Source organism: Sander vitreus, chromosome 3, assembly GCF_031162955.1.
Source record: "Sander vitreus isolate 19-12246 chromosome 3, sanVit1, whole genome shotgun sequence".
Taxonomy (NCBI): domain Eukaryota; kingdom Metazoa; phylum Chordata; class Actinopteri; order Perciformes; family Percidae; genus Sander; species Sander vitreus.
In genome coordinates, this window is record NC_135857.1 from 27,426,672 (window position 1) to 27,451,473 (window position 24,802).

Consider the following 24,802-nt stretch of genomic DNA (forward strand, 5'->3'; position numbering starts at 1 on the left):
CCATGTTGCTGGTCTACTGGGATTGTCATGCTCAACCATCTCTAGGGTTTACAGAAAACACAATACACAAACACACAATTTATGAATGTATTATTTCTTTATTGTTTCATTTACATTCTATCCTATACATGTATGTTAGATGTATGTGTATGTTTTAGCCACTTCCCATCAAAATGTCCCTGGCAAAGTGGTAAAATAAACAAAATGCCGCCCCAAGGCAAGAAAGGCCCCTCATACACAAATTTAAAGACCACGAAGGTTGACGTTGTAAAAGCAGTCAATCCCTTTTGTCTGCTCTGAGGACACATGCCTCTTGGGCTTCTGCTACTGGCCGTCCAATCCTCTGATGCCTCAAGACCAAAACGATTTTAAATAAATAAGGCAAAAGCATTGATGTTATAAATATGTGAATTTATTTGATCAAATATGAAGCAAGTATAACAGAAGATTTCCTCAGTGAGGGAGAAAAATGATTGTAAAGTAGCTGAACGCAAGCATTCAAGATGGGATGTACATTGCCAAAATTTAGGAGTGAAACTTAGAACAGGCTGGAGTGACATGGCTTGAGATGAAACTGTGAAATGATAAATAAAATAATCATCCTACTCCAGAGTTGAGAAAATACACAACTGACATCCAAAGTCTTAAAAATTTAATGAATTCAAAAAGTATAAAAAAATGTTTTAAACAGCTGGAAAATTTAGTCTGCAAAACATTTGTATAAAGCATGTTATGCGTTACAGAAAATAGGTAGCATAAAAAGCAATATTTAAAACAAATAACATCATGTCCATACTGTACATTAGTCTACAGCAAAGTGTGTGTGTGTGTATATATATATATATATATATATATATGTGTGTGTGTATGTGTGTGTGTGTGTGTGTGCTCATGCATGGCAGTGTAGAGGCATTTCCCGTGCTGGCCTATGATGCTACCAGGGGCTGGCCAGTGATGGCTGGGATCACGGCTGGTTGATCTGGCCCATAAAGAGAATAGTACCTGGGACAGAGACGGGGAGAACTCATTATAGTCAAGCATCGCTTTCTTCAGGGACAGCTCGTCGTCACTGTAAATGAGGGCAACCTCAGTGTTTCACGAGTTGAAATAAAGGTCATTGACTGATTGATTGGGTTACCTGGTTTCACTACGCCTTACATTGGGGATTGATTCCCATATTTCAAATGGTAATACATCTTAGTTCATTTCTCATGTAGTTGCACAAATGTTAGATTTTCTACATAAATAAATCCTATAGATATAACCTTTAAAAAGGTAAATCCAGATGAAAATACAATACTTTACCTGTTGGGTTATGTCTGATGAGGAATAGGAAAGGTCTGTCCACTGTAACCCAAGGTGGAGAGGATCGAGCCAGCAAAATGGCAGCTAAACACAAAAGCAAACACATTGTGAAAACATGTCTGGAAATATTACAGCATAGGTTAATGCACATTAATATGTTATCAACCGTTACATAGAACATTCTCATTAACTTACAGCTTTGCGTTTGGCAAAACATTTGAGTCCAAGACAAGGCTCACAGAACAAATACTCACTAGTGGCAGCTGCTGCTTTGGTTCCATCCTCATTCACCACAACTTTGGCTTTCTGGAGTGCCTTGGATACATGCACAGACTCAGTACCTGAGAAAACAATAACTGTTAATTAGCTTCAGACATATACGTACAGTACGTTAGTTTACAGACATGCTGTCCACATGCAGCATTATGGGTTGATGGAGTTACTTTATAATAATATAAAAGTAATCAATAGCATTAGTGAACTAAACTTCTCTGAGAACTCCTTAAGAAAGGTCCTATTGTTTCTCTATATTAAACTATAAAAAGAATACAAGCAACAGAGAAGATGCTTAGCTGCTTGTCTGTAATGAGTGCAAGGACAGTGAAAGAGATAAAATGTTGGTGATAAAATGCATATTAACTTAATGAACACGTGTGGACTGCTGTTGTAAGCGTGGGTAGGGTTGTTAACATAAACTGCAGGAGCTAGAATGCTATTTCCGGTCCCCCCTGCTTTTGGCCACATCAGTGTCAAATGTACTGTTCTTATTTGTAAGTTGCGTTTGGTGACTGAGCAGAGGTCCAATCAGCTACAACACTGCACATGTAAGGGAGTGCAGAGCCTTTAGCCTGATTGTAACAGGCCTTTTTACAGCAGACATTTTGACTTGTCGCAGTAGGAAAGTAACAGGTGAGTAAGCCATGACAGTGCGACAGTAAGCCACCATGCACAATATCAGGACCCTGAAACCAATTAGCCAAATTAAATGTAATCATTTTATTATCTACACCTGTGCTAGGCCTGGCCCGTTCACAGACACCGACTTAGAACGGAAGAAGAAAGATGCGTAAACATGAAGTTATAAAGACTGACAGGTAACTCATAAATTGGACAGTTTTGGTGGCTGTCATCCTGCATCATCCATCATGGACCCACATGGGGAAATCAAATTCCAGGGACTGTCAGCAGGTCATGCACTGCTTTACTGAGCCTTATGTGTGTATTTATCTTCGCTGGTGTCACAAAGAAATAACTGATTACGAGCACTAATAGTCGATACTCAAACTGGACCTCATGTCATCAATAATTTGATGACAATCGATAATTTTACCGACATTGAGTAAAGTATTAAGTATAAACTGATTGCTAAATTACACCGCATGATGGCACTACAGCAAAAAATCCACATCTTTCAGACAGACCCCGATTGATTTTTTCCTGGAGTGATCCTATGAACTGCTTTGCAGCTTACACCACATGATGGCAATAGAGCATTACATTTGGAGCTCCTTACATTCCATCACTCAGGGAGGAGATGAGAGAAAGAAAAAGAAAAAAAGTTCACACTGGACAGCTAGTATTGTTGAGTAGCTCTGGAAGTAAACAGCCAACAATGCTTTCACATTTTCAAGCGTTCCTCGTATCCAAATAAACCTGTTGTAAATACTTTGAGGCAGAAGACTGACTCACTGAGGTGTCTGAAGTCAGCTTTGTCCTGACTGAACATGTCTGTTATTCCCAGTGCTGAAAGGGGGGCCTCCAAATCTACCTCCGCATCAGCCGTAAACCTACACACACACACACACACACACACAGTTACTGACACATTCAGAAGTTTTAAGAGCAACTGCTGTACGTGTGTGTCTTACTTGGGGATGAGCAGGCGGACTTTTCTCATGTGCATCAGTTTGGACCAACTCCGCACTGTGGCTGTGCTGATGTGTGGGATGACATGGGACAGAGGCGTGTCCTCTTCAGAGGGCACAACTATCATCATGCTGATCGTGTTGCCGTGATAGGGCAGATCAATTACCTTATATTTCAGTCCCTGAGGTGTGGCAGCCATGCCTGGCAGGAGAAGAGGAGAGGTTAAGGGTTAATTGTTTCAAAGGTCTGGTGATGGTGGTACAGATGAAACTTGAGTCAAGCCTTGTACAATGCCACATTATCTGTGTGATGCTATCCAACTATCCATTTTACCAGGATTGTCTGTTGAAGAACTTAGTGTTTAGGTGGGTGACACTATTTTCTTTGTCTCTCTCTTTGCAGCTCTGAATCTGTATTTAGTATAAACAAACTAGAAACGGAAAATGCTGACAGACAGATTCTTCCTCAGACATGACCTACCAGACAGCAGTTATTTTATCTTAGCAAAGCAACAGGCTCTCTTGGACAGGTTGTTATTTTCAGCAAAGGGGGAGGGGCGGGTGTTCTAGGATGCCTTTTTAGAGTGCTTTTCTCACCATTCAAATATGTTGTTAATAATGCATGACACCTGAGATAGCATTCAGTGTGGTTGACTGTGAGTCCTATGACTTATTAAATAACAACACATTTCCATCTTGTAAGGCACTTAGCTGCAAAATAAGACAAATGCTTTTGGCCAAAAGAAGCACATAAAGTCACAGCAGTACCTGTCTCATACCACAAACTTCCATTACATTTTTTCCACGCTTCATACAGCCATTAAACTAAACCACGGCACATTATGTTCTAAAGTCATAAAACCAAGTATGTGTAAATCCCATTATAGTCATAACTGTATCAAGCCATAGCCAAGTGATTCAATGGCAATCTCTTTATGACCTAGGTACGGTACTTTGGGGACAATAATCAACCGGTCACACACACACACACACACACACACACACACACACACACACACACACACACACACACACACACACACACACACACACACACACACACACACACACACACACACACACACACACACACACAAACGTCTGTGGCTGGCAGCTGAACATGGCCTTAGTTTACCTCCAGCACTGTACAAGAATCTAGCCACAGCACTCTAACACAACTCTGACAACTCATCTAAATATAGATGAGTGACTAGTACATTATTATATTTCACACAGAACTAAATAATATCCTATGGATGGGGCATGTCTTAGCCTGCATTTCCTTACAACTCAACACAAGCTGACCTATGAATCAAAAACTGGCAAAGGGCTGTGATTGCATCATAAAAAGAAAAATTGAATCATCAAATCTACAGTATATCAAGTTGGCAGACCTTACTTTAATAGCAGCTTCTGATAGGCCTATTTGTTGCCATTTGTCCGAACTTGATTTGGTAAAGGTTTAACCATGTCAAGACAGTCCAGACAAGCTAGCAAATATGGATGTAAACAATATAGGTTTAGACATATTCAAAGAATTGGCTTTGCAAATGTTTTATAAGGAAGGACAGGCATTCAGCCCATTTGTTGGACCTCAAGGATAATCACAGAGCACTTTGGTGGATAACACTGAATGTAAACATCACTATTATTCCTACCAAAGGAAACTCATTAACTTGAAGTTACTGTCTGGCACTCATGCTATACTACTATATGGAAAACCCACTAATCCAGTACCCAACTAAATCTGTATTACTGTATGACTAAACAACATACCTCAACAATCTACCCACAAATACAGCATGTATAAAAAATAGGAATGGCCCCTATTTTAGAATTAAATTCCTCTGGATGTATATACATAAACATCCAAAGTTTGTATTTGTCATATTATTGTGTAATAAACATGATGTAATTGTATTTGTCTTATCACCTATAAAATTGATGACCTTCTTATCAGGCCAATTACTTTAAACTAGTTGGAATCTAATAGTATGACTATCTACAGCTGAACCCTACCTTATAATTGTGGCCCTACATATAGTATCTTTAAATCTCATTTAGTGGTGAAATGTAATAAAGATCATCTGTTATTCAGCATCATGATGGACTTACACCCTTGGCTGTATGTAAGCAAGTCAATTATATAAAAGCAAAATCATTAATACTGAATAATTTCTCGATTAAAAATATTCAAATGGTTAGTCTCACACAGAAGGCCATCAGTGGAAACCTCTCACACATCACCGCTCACCAATGCTGAAGACAGATAGTTGGGACATCATTGGAACTTTATATACATTTCCATTTCCCCCGTTGAAGGGCCTCATCTTGGTGTTCTCGGGCTGGAAGCGAGATTTCCATAAGCCTTTGAAGTAGATTGCGTTGACAGCAACCAGACGGGTCAGAGCCGAGTCCAGCATGTCTGCTTTGATCAAGCTGGGGATGTGACCTGAATAAATATGCAACACGGGAACATTATTCAAATCAGAAATATTTGATACATCTTTCATATTCACTTCAGCACAGATAAGAAAGAAATAATGCAGCATCATATTAGAACCCACCAATCAACGCAGTAGAAAAGTGATCACATTACAAAGTCGAGGCTTCCTACTGTGCCTTTGATGTATGAACACAATGAATAGACTTGCAGGTAAGGATACAGGGGCCCAAACACCCCAAGCAACTCTCACACCCCCCCCCCAAGGTGATCGGAAATACATTTTGCGCCTAATTCACAGGTGAATACGTGTCTCTTAGTTTCAATCTCAGTTATGTTCTCTCAGAACTTTACATAATTCAATACATGTCCGTCTACAACTATGGAAATCATAAATGTGTCAAAAACATTTTTACAGCTGTTGCTTACATCTGCCTTTACGAGGGCTGTTTGAGAATATTTTATATTGTGTGTGTACTGCTGCTACATTCATCCATGACTCCTACCTTTGGTCTTATTTTTGACCCATTCATTGATTTCATCTGCTGCCACATTGGGGTTGCTGAAGTCCAGGTCCCTGCTCTCACATTGGAAGTTGGCTTTGTTGGTGGATACAAAGGTTTCCTCCATGGGAAAGCCCTCCTGGCTGAACATGGCGTTGGCAATCAGCACAACGTCCTGGTTGGACTTAGCTGTCAAGGTCTTGTGTAGCTTCTTCAACATCCTGTAAGGGCCTGTGCAGACCAAGTAAACTGAAGTGAATTAGTTTTCAATTATTTCTTAGGTTTTAACTCGTTTAGGTTTCGTTTAACTTCATGTTAAGAGCTAATCGACAAAATTCTAATACTGAGAAACAACTGGCATATAATGTTCACCAGCACAACTCCAGTTAGCGCTTGAACTTATACTGCCAGGAGGAGTCCTTACCGTTTTTCTTGTAACGCAGAGCATTGAGGACCTGCTTCCGAGTCTCTCCATGTGCTCCTGGTAGCAACATCCCAAGGATGGAAGCTACACCATGGGGTGAAAGAACCACATTTTCCAGGGGCTTGGAGCGGACTACCTGCTGAAATACCTGTATGCCCAGATCAGAGCCCCGTTCACCGTAGGAGGGAGCCTGGGAAAGCACACCCTTATGGCCATACAAGGTCACCAGCGCATACAGGCAGAATAACGAGAGATGCTTCATCATCAACTCCACAGCACCTAGTACGAAACAAAGAACAGAATATTAGATACATGTTCTTGTAAGAACCACGGCAGTCTCATCTGTTGATTTGTTCTCCAGTAGACACACAAATTACAGGTAGCATGTATTGTTTACCTATGAGCATCATCGTACATATAAGTACCATCTGAATAACAACAGATTTATCAAAACATCAATTCACAACAATAGGCATTCCTTTAAATAATAATTCCCAAGAGAGTCAGATATCACTTTCATATGACTCATCATAAGTAACTGCAATTTTGACATTCCCCTTTGCTTGTCTTTGGCAACATCACGGTTTATTCAGTGCTGCAGGATCTGACTAACTCTTACTCACACTGTCTAACATAGTTTTAGTTCTTTATTTTTAAATTTGAGACTAAATTAAATCTTTCAGACCATTTTAGGAAAATGATTCAACCTGCACCCCACTCACTGAAGCAGACTGAATGTAGCCACAAGAGGCAGCCAGAATGCCCGCTGGCTTGCTTGCTTAGAGGGACATACTACATCTGTCATGTATTGTACAAGTACCTACTGGTGGTAGTCATGTTTTATCTTTCAACAGTTTCAGTGTGAGCTGTGCAAAGGTTTTGGTTATTCGTTATAGTCCTCATGGTTCATTCACCCATTAGATTTGCAGTTAAATCTCTGAGATTGTTCTCAGAAGCTTTGGAAAAGGCAGGGCAATAGCCTTGACACGCAGTTTGTTTTATGGAAAACCAAACTCCATTTACAAAAATGTGGCAATTTGATGGCATTTTGATATAGTGACTTGAAATCCATGTACGAATAAAGGTAGTGTTTGGCATAATATGACCGACCGATCAGCATTAGTTTAAATAAAACTGCTATTTTAAGCCACAGTAATGCAGCTTTCTTTTGGTGGCAAAATTAGAGTATATATATATATATATATATATATATATATATATATATATATAATTTGATAATTTGTCAAGATAATTTGTCATCATCATTTGTATTTGTCTGTCAAATGTCCAGGAACACTCGCACACATGACAAAAAGGCATCCTTGACGACCATAGGCTTATCATACATTAAGCATGCACCTAGACCTGCAGGGAGTCCAACAAAGCAGCTCCACACTGGATGTGAGGCGCACTTTTTGCTAGAACTATTGTAATGTAAGTCACGTTAACATAACTTAACTAGCTACTACTTAACGTTACACAAATAACGTTTAACGTTTGCGTTAGGTGGTGTCAACAAAAGCCACATGATGTATGTTACATTTAGCTAACTGAAAGAATTTTATTTAAACGGGTAGGAGCAACTTCTTGCGTTGGGTTAGAATTCTGACTACAAGGTGGTGCTCAACCTAGGTACGTTAACGTTTGGAACTGTTTGTTAACTGTTTAGAATAACGTTAGCTGCATTAGTTGGGTCTACTGTAAAAGTAGCGTTAATGTTATTAAAAAAAAAAAAAACAGTCCTTAACTTACCTATCACGAGGTGGCGTTACTTCGAATTATGCCGCAGGTGAAATTGTAACCTTATTAGTCTGCTTTTCACTACCGTCAAAACGAGAAACGAAAGTTCGTCCGCAATGTAAATGAAAAACACTCTTTATTCCAGTGAAAGTGAGAACTGCTACTGACTTCCCTGTTGATTCAGAGAGGACTTTATTGGACTGAACTCCGCCTTCAAACCGAGCATGAAGCGAGTGTGTCTCCGCAAAACGGTCGCTGGTCTCCGTTAGTGTCAAACTCAAAATAACAGAATGTGAGCTTCCGGTACACTTTCAAAATAAGCCCCAATTAATGAGACAAACGTTTCACATCATTTATAATATACCACCCATACTTTTACATTCTGATACAATTGTATTGTTGTACTTTGCCGAGCTTTCGCTCCTATTTAGCTGAAGAAGCAAAAAAAGTGTTCATGTTTAGGGCCATGTATTTACTTCCTGTATAGGCCTACCTTTTGGCCAACTCTAGCTAACTTGACGCAGATAAGAACTCGTAAATTGTTTACAACAGGAAGTGACAATGATGGGGAATGTTTAGAAACAACATGTAAGAGCAGTCATCTTAAGTTTTGTTTAGTTAACGTTATATTCAATGGAAAATCGCTGTGGGCCTCCAGTTTACCTTGATGCATTAGCATCAACACAAATACAGAGCATTAACACCAACAACATTCTCAGATTATAAAGTATAGTGCCTTAATATCACATATTAGCTGAACAGAACATTGATTAACAGACCATTAACTGGTCAGTTTGCAAAATTAACAGGTCTCATATGCCATATTAGGGGGGATTTTGGTTTTATCTCATTTTTATGTGATTTTGTACAACCCCTAAGTGAACAGTACACAGGTACATTTTGGCATTACTTGCCCACAACTGACGTCCATTCACAAAAAAACATCTGATGCTTTTCTGTCTGGTGAGGTGATACAGTTGGATGGCGACACAAAACATCCACAACAAGAGGATTATGAGTAGGTGCATGGGGATTTGAATTACAGTGGATTAAATGGGAGTGTATGGGCAATTATGACTAAATCCATCCTTTTATGATTGTGGGCTATGATAATACTATATAATTCACATGTATATTTTGTCGGCTGAACCTCCGCTTTAACAGATTAGTTTCACACAGCTTCTAACTGAATAACCAGGTGGAGGCTTGAAGGAATTCACTGCCACAGCATGGTACAACCATAGTGGGGCTGGAGTCAGAGTATGATTTTGGTCAACAGTCTTTGTGAGTATGTGGTTTGTGTTTGGAGTGGGGGTCTTGCATGTCCAGCTGAGATACAGAGATGGGACTGTTGTGTAAATAAACACTGCTTGTGTGGGGTCATTGTGTCTGTGTTTTGGAGGTAGTAAATGAACACACAGCTGTCTAATTTAATCATGTCATGCAAGGCCACTTCTTTTTTTTCTATTTCAGATCCTGCTTTAAACCAAATCCATCTACTTTAAGACAAAAGATGAGAACATTGCAATATGTCGTCCGAATTACACAATTTCCAGAAGTTGTTGGGTGTACCCAAAACGCCATCTCTGGAGATATCATCATGCTCCTGTTGAGCAGCCAACACAACAACACTGTATAACACTCTTATCAAACAAGACTAAACTTGTGCTGAACAAGACCAGATGTGTGCATGTTTGTGCAACACGTATCCCATGCAAACCCATGAACCGGAGCCATTTTTGGACAAATGTTCTGTTGAAAAGTTTTTTTCTGTTTCATTGCTGCCTTAAACATGATATTTAGTGTGTTATGGAACCATCAAATGCTACAGTGAAAGAGTTATGTGTGCTGTTTAAGTTCCTGAAATTTCGAAAAGTTGCAATGAAATAGTGTTTCTCAATAAGAACTGTATTGGTCAAGAGTTAGCCATACGGAGTGTCCTGTATGCAGAAAGGATTGGTCAATACCATGCAACAAAAGGCAGTGGCACTGCATTTTGTATCCAAAAGTAAATTCACACTTTTTTTCAGAACACAAGAAAATGTTCTTTTAAATGAGAAATGATTGAGTGTAGTGAAGTATTTCTGGATGATGCTACCCGTTGGTCTTCAGTTGAATAGTTCAAATAATCAATGTGGGTCCACTGACAGACATCATTAATTTAAAGGTGAATTTAATGAAGCTCTCTAGGACTATTCTAAACTATGTCTGAGAAAGCAAACTCTACTACTACTACTACTCCTAGTTTAATGTATATTCTGCCCAGAAATACATTATATCAACCTTTGCAATGAAACTGAAAATGCATAAAGAAAATAGCTTCTACAGTCTTAAAAAAATAGTATTATTTATTCATCAGATTAAACTTGTCTCACTCACTCAAAATACCTACTGATGCTTTAGTAAAAGTGCCTTTTCAAGCAGTCATAAACGTGGCAGTAAATAAGCAATCTCACTCCAATGTCAGTGAAATCATTTCACTGGAATTGTACCTCGTACGATTTTCATGTGACAAATAAAATGTATTGATTTATTGATGATCTGGACAAAGGAGTACTTAATTTGCTTTGCAAAGCTATCAAATGGCCTGTTTGGCTGTCCATCATTGCTTCAACCACTTCTGAAGAAGTAAGAAGATGTGGTCACGGGCCAGAGCCAGCTGGGGGAGATCCTTGCTCCTGGCAGGGTACATGTTGGCACAGTGGGCTGTTCCTGGATCAGAGAAAACATATAAATATAAAGGATATGGCAGTGAAAAGCTGTAAAACTGAGACTTTCTCAGTTACAAGTACAATTATCCACCTAATAAAGTCAGAGTTAAACAAATGAGCCCTTGTTCTACTCTGTAACTGTTGCTTGGCTTATGCAATCACAAACAAAAGTCATTCTTCAGTTAACTTGTATGACTAAACAGATTGATCGACCTTGAGATACACTTTAAAAAAAGTTAATTTAAAAAAAATAGTTCCTCAAAGGCTTAATGATGAACTGTGGTCAAAGGAGAGGTCTACCTACAAGGCACCTGCACAAAACTGGACTTGTAATCGGATGTATTCTATGTATGATCTTTGGCTGGAGTTTTGCACTTAGTGGGGTTTGATATCCTTTAAATCACTTACTAAAGTACTAGTTACTATTACCAACTTTGTAAAGATTATAAACGGACCAATTGGGAATTGCATCTTTATCAAAACATTAAAAAGGGAATACCACCTAAATGAAGAATACCATATGTTATTTTCATGAAAGATCAATCAATATTTGTGAACATGCGCTACTCTCTCAAAGTTAGAGACCAGATAAGTAGGTCTCAAACTTAAGTCATCATCAAAATATCATATAAAGTCTGGAGCTGCTACAAAGACAATGAATGGGAGACTGATTGTTTTCTATTTTATACACAAATGAGCTTCATTCTACTGTTTACATACATAAAATGTACCCATATACTCAGAATATTCCCCATGGTGCTTTCCCAAATTATTGTCTATGGAGTAGTTAATGTGGAGTTGGTCATGTTTATTTATATTTTTTGGACTGTCTTAACTGTTCCAAATTCTAGCCTCAAAACCGGAGGTGATCGAGCCTTCTCGATCAAGGTGCCTTAGCTTATGAACGACTTGCCCGAGGAGATAAGCTTCTGTTTTTACCCTGTTCTTAAACTCCTGTAGCACTTTATTTATTATTATAAGACTCGCTGAATCAGTGACTTCTTTTAAAACACTTCTTAAAACACACTTTTAAGGCTCTGACACCAACCCGATGGCCGACCGTCGGCAGAAAAGGCAGTCGGACTGATCAGTCGGCTCCCCGAGGTCAAAAAGTGCCTCGGAACACACCGAGCGACGCCAACTTGAGTGTACATTCTGCGGGTGCTCGAGACATAATACGTCTCCATAACAGCAGGCGACGCTAATCTGTATTGTCGCCGGAAAAAACAAAAATGACGAACGCGTCACATGGGTCTGGCTTTTCCCGAATTTCAAAGGCGACCATAATGGCGGCTCGTTCGGAATACGATCTCGTATTTTACGAAATAGTTCACCGAAACGTGTTTCTGAAAATATTTTAAGCGAGAAATAGGCCATGCAGTTGCTGAATCTGTCCGTTTTTTTGATCGACAAAGGTCAGTTTGAAAGATTTTCGTCAGATTTCGAGAGGCGTTCGTCACGCTTATCCCGCTTGTCATTTCCAGTAAGTATTTTAACATAAGTCATAGGTGTGATTGGCAAAGGACAAAAAGCAGGAAAATATATGCCGCACCCATGACACTGCGACAGCACCACCCCCCTCCAGCTGAGAAGATTTGGGTCTGTGACCAGGTCCACCTCACACAAACTTCCTTCTCCCATTCTCTCTCTTTACTAACACACACACACGCACGCACGCACGCACGCACACGTTTTGCTCCGAAGTTGAAAAATGTACGATTGACTTAGGCTACTTAATCAGTGATGTTGAATATAGCCTACAGTGTTAACGGACCACCACAGTTCATACATACATGTGAACCGCGGCTTAATTGCAGAGTTTAACCTACATAGTGTAAAACTACTACGTGAATGGGGCACAGCAGAAAGACGGAGCAGAGCGACGCTGCTTGTTCAGGGTTTTTATGTGCACTCCCATAGGCCTACACTTCGCATCAGGCGTTAAAACCAACTGTACCGAATAATACTATTTAATGCGATAACGAGACGTTTTTAACCGGTAATGAAACTGTCTCAATTTAATACTGATGCCATCAGACGGCCGTACGGACAGACAGCAGTCGGAGTTCCGGCAGAGCTCTGAGCCCGGCTTCAGCAGCGGCTTCTCACTGTGCAGCCGGTCCCCCAGACAGGATGATCACCGGAAGGGTCCAGCCTGAACCCTGCAAACAGAGATCCTGTGACATGCTTGATTTTGACTGAACGTCCCAATTTAAGTAACCTCTGAGTGGGTCGTAGTAAATTAAGTACCCTAAGTTTAAGATTAGGTGTTGGTCATTCTCAACACCTTTCTACCCCCCCACACGTATCAACTCTGGACTCTGTGCTGCTGCCAGCCTGTGTAGCTAACGTACGTTACTCACCATCGATCGGCTAACGTTAGCTGTCAACCTCCCGACTAACTTTACCGCTAGCTAGCTAGTGATCTAGCGAGGATTAGCCCTTAAGACCACAGTGGACTTCAGTGGACTCTCCATCCAAACTCCCGACTGGACTTTCGTCTGCCACAACTGCCGGACTCTTTCAAATACATGTACGCCCTGTCTCCGCCGATCACTTGGTAGCGTTGGTCAGCTGTCAGTTTACGCCAGCTAGCTTCTGTTAGCTTCCACCGACTGACGGCTCGCCCAGCACATCTGTTCACTGTAGAGCTCTTTTAGCCATGTTTCCCGGCTCAACACTAAGTTAGTGTGGGCCACTACCTCTCTGCACTGCCGAAAATGGTGCTCCTAAAATATTCCTCACTGCAATTTCTCAACGTCATCTGCTACGTCGCTTCAGCTTGCATTGCCAACATAAAATAAAAATTGTCGTTGTCGGCTTCAGCTAAGAAGATAGTTCGCCCCCACACGTCCAAAATTCTTATTCAGATAACCTTCCGCAACGATTGCAGGCTCTTTGGTGGAGCTCTGCTTTGAATGAAGTTACATCGTGACAAATTAATGGACCACTTGTGGAGTGATATGAAGACATGAATCAGAGGCACAAAAAACGTTGACAGCAGTGACCGGTCATTATGTTTACCAATACCCCCGACCTTACGAGAGCTTGATTTTCAGGTCGGAAAAAATCACACCCCTGATAAGTGCACTGATTCGCTAGTCAAGGGCTAGCACTCCACCAATCGGATTGGTCATTGAATCCGACTGCCCACTGGCCGATTCAACAAGTCAAATTGGCCCAAATTACAGCCGACGGCTCCTCCGACTGACGACGGCACGGAACACACAAAACAGACTTGAGTCACCAACCTCGCCAGACTGTCCGACGGCCGATAATCGGGTTGGTGTGTCAGCGCCTTTATAGAATTGCTTTTATGTGATGCCGTCTTTTTATCGTCTTTCTCAATGTCTGCCTGCTAACTCCAATTTGTTATTGAATCGTGATTTTTTTTCTGTCCTTCAGTGCTGCCCCATCCCTCTTTTTTCGCTGTCACTACGTTGTGTAATTGTGTAATAGTGTAATAGATATGCGTATTGAATTGATGTGTATACTTATGTATTGATTTATATGTGCTTTTGTTTCCACTGTCAAAGCACTTTGTAAACTATTGTTTTTAAAGGTGCTATACAAATAGAGTAATTATTATTAATATTATTAACACATAGCTATGTTTGAAACAATTGTTATATGTAACCTAAAAGTAAAAAAAAAAAAAAAACTCAATCCAGTTTTTATCTGGATGTCTTGATCGATTTTGATCAGCAATCACCAAATACTTATTGAGAATAAATGGGCTAATTTATCCTTTAAGTTGGTAAACACTAGCTAACAAGCCATCCATCAACCTAGCGAACTGGTTGTTGCTAGCCAGTTTGCTATCTAATCTAACAAGCTGGATAGCATAGATGTGTGATAAAGTTACATTATAATGGAGTGGGCATTGTTGTTGTTTCCTTTGCTTTTTTTTAATAAATCAGACTGAATCATAATAATCCCTGTAAAATCATATTTCTAGAAGGCAGTATCACTTTCTTTTGAGATGTAAACACAAAGTCACAGTGCTTCTACTTCATTTGGATTTGCCATATTCTATCTCACCTTTGATCAAAACTGCAGGGAGGTCAGGTGTGATGTCCTGGGTGATTCCCAAGGCGTGCCAGGGGTCAATGGACCCGTTAGGAAGAACTATTCTGGTGGAGCGGATGTCATAGCCGCCGTAATACTCGTTGGTCTGGGCCACGGCCTCCGCCAGCTGCTCAGCACTGACATTGTAGAAGTCTGCACACTGTTTCACATGATACCTAGATGAGAAAACACAGGTTAACAATGCAACGTCTAATGAAACTGGAAAGAAAATGGTTAGTGTATGATGTGGAAATAATAGGTGCAGGAGTGAAAACATAATTACGAGTTCATTAGGCAGAGAGGCAATATTTGGTGTACTCACATAAGAGGGAAGCCAGTGAATGGTTGGTTGGGCGAATCGGTGCTCTGGTAGAATCCAAATTCAGTGCAGGTCTGGTAGACCCATTGTCTCCCTGGTTACACACACAAACACAACATGTACCCATGGCCAGCATATTTAGTTGCTTCATATAAACCAAGGCACTAACAATACATAGCAGGTAGAGCAAACAATACATTTAAAATGCCTTTACACCCAAAAAGTATTAACTTTCCATTATTCAGCCCCAATTAAGAGAGGAAAGAGTGCAACTGAAACCTACAAGACAAGGGGGGGGTCGGGGGAGTTTTATGCAGACACATCCCAGTGGCTTTTTAAGAGACCATTTCCTGTTCCAGTGTTCCCCCGCCAGTCCTCCCACTCATGAAACTGAAGCTGGGAACTGGAACCACAGCCCAGGGCAAGGGTACAACATGGAATATAGAGAACCCATTTTTGCTTAAATATACAACAATGTTACTCAATACTGAGCGCCCCTACAAGAGAAAACATCATTTAAAAAAGTACCATACCTAGTCTTTGAGTAGCATGCTACTTTCTTCAGAAAACTTTCAAAATAAACACAGCTTGGTTGTTTTAAAGCCTGTTAAAAACTTTGGTGTGTAATACTCTGAATTTAACCTTATCCCAAGACGAAGTAAACACTTGTTTTGGTACTCATTTAATAATGATGTAATTACATTTTTTGATGTCCCGACTTTGCCAGAACCCGCCTAGTTTATTTTATTCAACATTTCCTAAAAAAGCCTTTAAACAACACCCAGAAATGAGTTTGCTGTAACCACACTGTAACCACACCTCAACACATAACCTGACTTGTGCTGTGTTTTATTCTGGGCTCTTGACGCTACTGATGATGAATACATTGGTGTTTCTGTCTCTACTGCAGTTGATTGCTCCTGTATTATTTTTGGACATTGGAACATTTCATTGTGACCACACATTGTCCATGTTATTATGTCATAAAACACACACACAGACACAGACACACACACCACCACCACCAAAATGGACCCAAAACATAGCAGGTACGTAAAAATAGGTTAGTTATTAAGGTGATATTTTAAGGTAGAACACACTAAAATAACCATGTTTACACAAACAAAACAAAAACACTTCCTAGTACATGTCCATACCCACCTCCCCCCGCAGCTGGCCCATCCCAAGATGTATTAGTCATGTCTCTGACGTAGTTATTAAAGCTGGCATCCAGGCATTTAGTGGAGAAGGTGTCCATCATGAGACGGGCCACAGCAACATAGCGCGCATAAGGCTCCCCCAGCGAGGTGTCACCCATCACGCCACACAGCACCTTGATGGTGATGTTGGTGCCCGGCACGCCCTGAATTGACAGAACACCACCAGGCCAAAAAGAAGAAGAAGAAAAAATGCTAATTAATTAAGAGGATTTCTCATTACCTTTTCGATATATCAGTTTGAAGCAAATTTATCAACAATTGTATTATTATCTCCCAGTTAGCTCAAGGTCTGCTCTATATAGATAAAGAAAAACATGAATCAAAAGGCCCAATAATTGAAGGAGAGATCATGGCAACTTGTGGATAATTGTGGTGATCCCTTGCCTGTATACCAACCCATAATGCTCCTCAGAAATGCACTATGGCTACTCAGTGGCATCAGTCCAACGCTGTGGTTGTGCCCCTCCAGGTATAAACTTGCCTTAAACAAAACGTAGTATTGGAATGCGGGTTGGAGGAGTAAACTGCCAGTTGGTTAGTTGTTCTCACGAAATGACCCATGACAACTATCCCTGCATCTCTCTGCATCGTTTGAGTAAAAGAGGAACTGTTAGTACTTGTTCTCCAAGCTGTAGTGTTACATAAGTCCCCACCGTATTTTATAAAGCACCCCATTGATAACCCCTCAACTGTGAAGCCACTGCTCTACCCCTTCTGATTGAGTTACACCTCGGTCCTAGTTCTTACCCAAATTCCTCAGTGGTACCTAAAACCTGGTAGTTTGCTCTATACCCAGCCCTTTGTGTCAGAGAGGCAGCTGTTGGCTGCGTTTGTCAGCTAGTGCTGTGGACTCTGTGGCCCACCGCTCCTCTCGGTTCTTTTATAAGCGTCTCTTTAGCTTGGGGCGACAGGAAACCAGAGAGACCACAGAGTCTTTTGTTACTTTTTCACATCAGCTTATTGGTAACCGGACTCACGTCTCCTCAAGGCACCAGGGGACAGAAAGGGGATGGGATGTAAAAAGTGGATGGGAGAAAAGGGGTGATTGGTAAAACAAAAAAGGCACCAAAAGAGAGAAAGAAATGGGACAGATGTACAGTAACAGATACTAAGAAAACATGTTGTTAGACGTGTTGTGTGTACTAAACCAAAATGAAAGGGCTGTAAGAATTACCAAAAGATCTGGACTTGGGCTGGGCAATATAATCGTAGGAATTTCTTTACAATGTGAATTGTAATACACAGTTTGCAAGATTCAATGTGTTGCACAAAACATGGGGAGTGTAAAACAAACTAGATTGTGGTCATTCTTCGAAAAACGTCAAAAAGTCAAATCCTATTTCCCTCCTTCCAACGCTAAATCACAAGCCACCTTTAATGTGTAGGTTACAAAAATGGGCTCCACTCTTCATATGGAGATGCAGACAAAGTAAGCAAGCGGCCCCAGGAGCAACCCTGGAGACCCTCTTGCAGGGCAGTATCTCTGGGCCCCTCGCTGCTAAACAATGCAGGGTTTATTATGTTTCAGTATACTGCTTGGGCTGTCTGTGACCCTCCTACACCTCATAGCTGCCTTCCACTCAACCAAGACTGGATACTACGTCAACCCCTGACCCACAAAAGCCTCTGCGCCACCTCTGCTGTCTCAGTTCAACATGCAACAAAAACATGTCACATCTGATATACTGTTTCTACAAGAGATGTACTGTATGTCATCCTTAAGGGGATTTAGTAAACCATACTGGAATAATGTATCCGGTCAATCTATAAAAATTACAACATTTCTTACTGCAAACCTGGATTTATTTCCCAATCATATTTTTCAAGTCAGTATATGAATACTAAATTGTGAAGGCATGCTTGGGGGATCTTAAAGATAGATTTTTCAGTGCTCTATGAAACATTAGGACTGAACTGCTGTGCCAGCCTATGTGGACCTTAAAAATGGGTCTACATTGAAAATAGCTGAAATGATCATTTAAAAGAATAGCAGGAGGACTGGAAGCAGATGGAATCAGCTAGCTTGTCTTTAGAGCTTTAGAGGTGCTGGTAGGCGGCTTTTGTTACGTTTGGACAGCTATTTTCCTCCAGTCTTTATGCTAAGCTAAGCTAACCACCTACTGGCTCTAGCGTCATATTTGATTTATGAACTATTCCTCTGAGCAGCTAATAACCTATGTAAAGAATAATTATGATATGCAATAAGGAGTTGTAATGTCACAATGTCAGTTACTGGTCAATTCAATCCAAAAGTATGTGCATCTTTAATCCATGTTTTGTGATGTTTTACTGATGTTGTTTGGCATGCATCTACTCTCCCTCACCTCAAACCCCCTGTTGTCTTCATTGTACTGGACCACATCCATGAAGTTGCCAGCCAGCATTTCCAGGAAGTAGGCAGAGTCCATCTCTGTCTGGATCTGCAGTTTGGAACACAAGCTGGAGGGGAAGAGGAGGAAGACAGAAGAGAGGAAGCAGAGGAATAGGGGGGAGATGAAGAAGAAAAGTGAAGTAGGACGGAGAAATGGGGAAGACAGATAGGAAAATGGGTGCAAAGTTAGACCAAAGCTTGTTTTGGCAGTGGTAGAGCGCATCTAGTAATTTTTTCTCTTTTCCTGTGTTCTCAGGAAATACAACCTCTGGCCATTTTAATAAAAGTAGAAAACTAGCCACCAGCAAGTGTGTAGAGCTTCTTATGTATGATAACCAGCTACACAAAGCAGTAGCACTTCTTTAGAGGATGCGTTGAACATTGCATGTGGATAGATTGTGTTGACCTCTATTCAAAAAGTTACAACTTATCCCTCAGAATACAGAATAACTATAACTAAAGAATTATTAGCTATGTTAGTGGCGTGGCTCTAGGGACAGCAATGCCTGTCAGTCTACCACTTTGGTCTAAACTAAAATATCTCAACAAATATTGGATAGATTGCCATAAACATTTGCACAGATTTTCATGGTCCCATAAGGATTAATCCTACAGACTTTGGTGATCCCCTGACTTTTCCAGTAGCGCCACGATGACGTTAACATTTTAGTATTTTAGTGAAATGTCTTGACAACTATTGGATGGATTGCATTGGACTTTGGTACAGACATACATGATTTCCAGACAAATGGGAGGACGAAAGAATAACTTAGTAGCATGACTGTAGACTTGTAGTCTTAGTTTTATCACAAGAAGTCAGTCTGAATAGCTGATTTTACTTCTTAAAAAGGAACATTGATTATGTTAATACACATATGCCGATGAGAGTCATCTGTCAAATTTACAGTAATGAGGTGCAGTGTCCTGAAAGTTTGTTATACTTTCCTGAAGTGTGGGTGTGTAGATATAGGTACACACGTGTCTGTGGAAGAAGACTGAGGTGGTAAAATTACAGCTTCCTTGACTTGTCTGTCAGACCTTTACTCTGGTGAATTTAGGTAACATGTTGATGTCGTGACATGCTGATTTTAGAAACTGTGTGTGTGTGTGAGAAGATACTCCCGTTATGATGAAATTGTGACGCAAGTATTGTATCCTCTGAGGCATTGTGGTTTGGAAGCTGGACAAGCCTCCAAACCACCTTTGTGACCTTTTTGTCTGCATGAGGACATGTCTGCATGATCCGCAAGAAGCTAAAATATAAAGGATGTCCAATGTGGTCAGGGCATTGAAGTCAAGTAAAGGCTTTAGTGTGTCTCAATGACAGTATTATTTCAGGGAGACTAACCGCACCATTATAATAGCCATTTAAGCCTGTTTATTCATCATGTTGACTGACCATACAGTCACTATAACAACGTAAAATAAGCAAATACAGTATAAAACAACACCAGAGACAGCCATAATGACTGCAGACATGCTTAAAATTGAAAAGAGAAAATGAAGAAGAAAATAATGTAAAAAAGGGGCTGAGAAATAATGTGCCAATACAAATAAATGCTGAAGGGAGACAGTTGTGTCTAAGCTGAGGCCCTCCGCCTTTTTAAAAAGGACCCATATTGTAAAAGTGAGATATCATTATTTTTTATTACAAAGCAGATCAAGGTGCTATAAAAATCAAGTATCAAAGTATCAAAATGCTCAATCCACAGAGAAATACACACAGCACGTATTCAAGAACTGTGCCTTTAAACGAGCCGCCAGGTTTTGATGTCACAACTATACTTTATATAGGCAAAGTGCCGCTACAGTGCAGAGATGCCAAGAGCGCAGATGCGGAAGACCCAGAAATGCTGACCAATCAGAGCAGGCTGCACTAAAATGGAGCATTTCAGACAGAGGCTGACAAAATGAATGTGTTTTCTGAACAGTAAAGCATGTAAACATGTTCTAGTAGAAACCCCCAAAAAAGCATGAACCTCAAAATGAGCATAATATGGGACCTCTTAGTTATGTTCACTATTTCCATTTGAATTGTATCCTTGTCAGGGTGTAAAAGCCTTTGAAACGACAATTAAAACATGTGACACTAAAGCTATCAATTGAAATCTTCGACTACAGTATTAATAATATGAATAATGAACTAAATTAATAAATAACAGTGTGTATGATTAAAATATGTAGTTTGGTTTACAGGCTTGCCATAGACAACCAGTGCAGTGACCAATTCTAAAATAAACAGATGTAAATCAAGTGGATCACATCCTTGTTTTCCTCTCTGGAGCAGGTCCGACATTCCAGAGTCCCGGGCTCAGTCCAAAAAGGCTTGAGGGACACTCATGAAGCTGTAACAGGACCTGACTCAAACCAGGAACCAAGACAACCCTCGCTGCTCTTTGAACCTCTCACATAGCTCCCGGTATCACTACAGTTCTTCAACTGACGCTATAACTGTTCACATCTAATTGTGCTGTGTCACACACAGCACTGCTCACTTGTCTGAACATTAGCATATTTAAATGAATAATTAAAGATTTGGGGAAGTTCTTTCTTGCCGAAAGTGAGATAAGACTATTGATACTACTTTCAAGCCTGTACGGTGAATATTCCAGTTAACTTAGTTTAGCATAAAGACTGGAATCAGGGGGAAACAACTAGCCTGGCTCTCGGCTAAAATAGAGTGACAATGTATAACACACTGAAAGAGTTTTGCCAATTTAGGGGTGTGTTTTCCTCCTCAGTTACACAGATATCATGATGGCTGTCTTAGCATCATATACTGTATTGTAGAATAATTTAGTTATTTTTGAATTTCCACCTTCATCCTTTATCAGATAATCAAAGAGAAATGATTGGACATGGTTGGCTGGTTAGCTGATGGAGGGTACATTTTGTCTTCCAGATCTTTTAGGATGACGTACATACATCATCTAAGGCCTTGGTCTGCTCAAACTTTGCAATTCTTTGTAAATGACAGGTTAGAGAAGGTATGGGTTGCAGAAAGTTAGACACTGTACTTGAAGTCTTTGGTGATGTTGTCATAGGTCTTGGGGTCCTTCAGGCGCTCCACAAGGGTACTTGAAGCCTTTTTTACCAACTGGGGGCACTCTGCGTTCTCTGAGGCCAGCGAACGCCACACAACCTCCAAGTACTCTGGCAAAACATAAAGACAGAGGGAGGGGTGGACACTTAAACCTTGGCTGCTATAAAAAAAAGACCACAATAATACACCCTGGTTAAACATACAGGACTATTTTGAGGCACTGCAAAAGCACCAATTCATCTTCAAAAGAATGTGTGATCCCAGTTCTAGTCAAGTGCTCGCAAAAATATTTATTTAAAAAGGTTTCGGTGAGGTTTAAAGGGAAATGATGAGTCTCAACCAAAGTGAATTTTACAGTTTATGAAACTCTAAAAGCAAAGCAGTCTTTCAAAAGAGAAACTCCACATTACAAAAACTTGGAATAATTCCACCTGGAGTGAAAGCCAACCTCTTACTGGTAATAATGCTGACTAACTGCAGTGCTGTTTTGGGAAATAATAACTTTGGGTGGGGAAAAGATACCTGACGTCAGTAGTACACCACATTCACTATTCTCTGTGTTTTGTCTTGGATATTGTTCATAGTCAAAGCGAATGTGGCCTGAATGTGCGTGATAATGTCTTGAAGATAGCAGTGGTGTGTGGGTGGGACGGTACAGATCCATGCTCAAAGCTACTCTGACCTGAATTCCCGCCTGCAGCCTTCCGGAGGAAAACAACGGGCTCAGCCAAACACAACACAACCACAGACAGAAAGTGAAACCCTTCTCTTCTTTGATCTGTCTGGGACTCTTACTTCCAAGACAATGAACAAAACTGGAAAATTGTAGTTCATTTAAAATGAACGCTTGAGATTTAACGCATCGCTACAGAGATGAACACAAGCACATTGTAGGGATTGCAGGCAAAATCTATTTCAAAGAGGAACTTTTCTTTAAATAACGGTTGTTTAGTGCATTATGTAAAGCTGAATGAAATAGTGAAGCATATGAATGAACAATTTCAAGTCCCGTTTATGTGTGTAGTTTATTTCCTGACAGCAAGTCTAACTTAAATTGTTCAGATAGAGTTTAGCATAAAACTGTTATCCAAAAAGGTATGGTATCTTTATGAGATAAGAAAGATTATGAACAAATATGGTGTGTGTGTGTGTGTGTGTGTTGTCATATCATGCAATGTCTATACCTGGGAAGTTAACAGTAGCATAAACAGGTGCACTTGTGGCCACAGAGGCATGGACCAGGTGAGGATACTTCAGCCTAAACCAAGCAGCGAGAGATCCTGGGTACGACCCACCAAACGCCACCCACTTGCGGTTGGTTAGCCCTTGGGTCTTTGCCATCACAGTACGGAAGTGTGCCAGGTCAGCCAACGCCTGACGACTACTGAGGAAACGCAGGCTGTCTGTGCTGAGGTCACTAAATGGAGAAAAGAGGAAAGCTTAAATAAAATTGTAATATGAGTAAGTATCTACAGTAAATCCATCATTCAGCCTATACAATACTGCCCATAGGCAGGACTGACTTTTGAATGCAGGGCTGCCATCTAGTGGTACAACAGCTATACCAGCATCAGCTGCTGTTCACACCAAACACATGGAGCTGTTTGCACAATGGATTTTTGTCCTTTTGTTGGACCAGAGTTGCTGAAAGCTCTAAACCTGCTGTGAACACATGTTGAGGGCGATGGTAAAAGCCTTTGGTAGGGTCATACTGTAAAGTGATACTTCCCCAATCCCCACTGGGAAACTATTTGTTCATAGTACAGTAGGTGACAACACTACAGCGTGACGAATCAAACTGCCAGGGTAAGGAAGCCGACACCAATCTGTTGTCTTAAAAGCAACCTTTCTGAAAGTATTGTTGTCACCTGCCTTCCCAGACAAACCAAAGACGTAAAAGCTAGAGAGTTTGAATAAACAGATATAAAAAGAAAAGTCAAGAATTTAATCAGCAAGGTCAAACATACGTGGTCGGGTGACTCTTGCCATAGAAGCGATGTTCCAGCATCAAGCAAAGAGCTCCTACTTTCTTGGCATAGGTGAGCCAGGTGCCGTACTGCATCCAGGCTGGATTGGCCGGGCCCTCTCCACCTATCATCAGAAATACTGGACCACCTGGCTTGTAGTAGGTTTCATTTACAAAGTACCTCTGAGGGAAAGAAAAAGAAAGTTTTTCAGAGGGGAAAAAGGTATTCATCAGTTTGTCTGAAATCTTTAATTAGAATTTTGACAGACGCACATTGATACACTATTGGAAGGGATCATACTCTGACTACATTTACAATGCTTTATCCTAATTTAAGCCCATGGGAAAGCAATGACTAGCTTGATCTTATCACCTAGGGTTTTTTTTTCCAAAATATATTCCAACCCTTGTAAGGATACACATATACAACATATAAACAGACTTACTTGCTTCCACTCTCTGCTGTCTGCCCCATTGAAGTGATCCAGTTTCTGAGTGAACCACTGCTCCTCAGACACAGCCCTCTGGCTGGTATCCTGCACTTGATTAAACTTCCTGAACCCCTTATGCTGTCCCTCTCCAACAATAACCAAAGAAAACAATAAAAATAAGGTTACGTTACACAGCAACTCGCACCTTTCGAGAGCCATGTTCATTTAATATAAACAGGGAAGCAGTCAGGTGCATGTGATTTACTTCCACGTAGTCATATGACCAGTTATTCTGCTACTTTAAATGACTCGCAAAACATGGGAGATAAGCATTCGTATTTCCATGTACCACTTGCAGGACATTCTCATCATATGTGTTTATGTTTTTTAAGT

General features: G+C 40.5%; 2 protein-coding genes across 2 annotated transcripts; both read right to left on the reverse strand.

Annotated features, from left to right (window-relative positions):
• Nucleotides 1-394: 394 nt before the first annotated feature.
• On the reverse strand, nt 395-8,533 carry serpine2 (serpin peptidase inhibitor, clade E (nexin, plasminogen activator inhibitor type 1), member 2). The gene is made up of 9 exons (XM_078246778.1): nt 8,293-8,533; nt 6,541-6,819; nt 6,120-6,347; nt 5,425-5,622; nt 3,174-3,372; nt 2,995-3,092; nt 1,560-1,646; nt 1,306-1,389; nt 395-1,002 (listed from the first exon to the last, which is right to left on the reverse strand). The coding sequence occupies exons 2-9, from the start codon at nt 6,803-6,805 to the stop codon at nt 965-967; spliced, it is 1,197 nt and encodes a 398-aa protein (XP_078102904.1). The 5' UTR covers nt 6,806-6,819; nt 8,293-8,533; the 3' UTR covers nt 395-964.
• Nucleotides 8,534-10,610: 2,077 nt separating this feature from the next.
• prss59 (serine protease 59, putative) lies at nt 10,611-24,681 on the reverse strand. Its single transcript, XM_078246777.1, has 9 exons — nt 24,425-24,681; nt 23,980-24,161; nt 23,197-23,429; nt 21,987-22,122; nt 18,923-19,037; nt 16,540-16,741; nt 15,382-15,472; nt 15,033-15,235; nt 10,611-10,992 (listed from the first exon to the last, which is right to left on the reverse strand). Exons 1-9 carry the CDS (start codon nt 24,632-24,634, stop codon nt 10,883-10,885), a joined length of 1,482 nt encoding a protein of 493 aa, XP_078102903.1. The 5' UTR covers nt 24,635-24,681; the 3' UTR covers nt 10,611-10,882.
• Nucleotides 24,682-24,802: the final 121 nt, after the last annotated feature.

Excerpts from the sequence above, each read along its gene's own strand:
- prss59 (XM_078246777.1), bottom strand. The coding sequence starts at position 24,634 with ATGAACATGGCTCTCGAAAGGTGCGAGTTGCTGTGTAACGTAACCTTA. Across the intron at positions 23,430-23,979 it reads GGCAAGAGTCACCCGACCAC|TGACCTCAGCACAGACAGCC; the intron begins GTATGTTTGACC and ends TTCTCCATTTAG. Across the intron at positions 15,236-15,381 it reads TTCACTGGCTTCCCTCTTAT|GTATCATGTGAAACAGTGTG; the intron begins GTGAGTACACCA and ends TTTCTCATCTAG.
- serpine2 (XM_078246778.1), bottom strand. The coding sequence starts at position 6,805 with ATGATGAAGCATCTCTCGTTATTCTGCCTGTATGCGCTGGTGACCTTG. Across the intron at positions 6,348-6,540 it reads TCTGCGTTACAAGAAAAACG|GCCCTTACAGGATGTTGAAG; the intron begins GTAAGGACTCCT and ends TGGTCTGCACAG. Across the intron at positions 3,373-5,424 it reads ACTATCTGTCTTCAGCATTG|GCATGGCTGCCACACCTCAG; the intron begins GTGAGCGGTGAT and ends TTCTCCTGCCAG.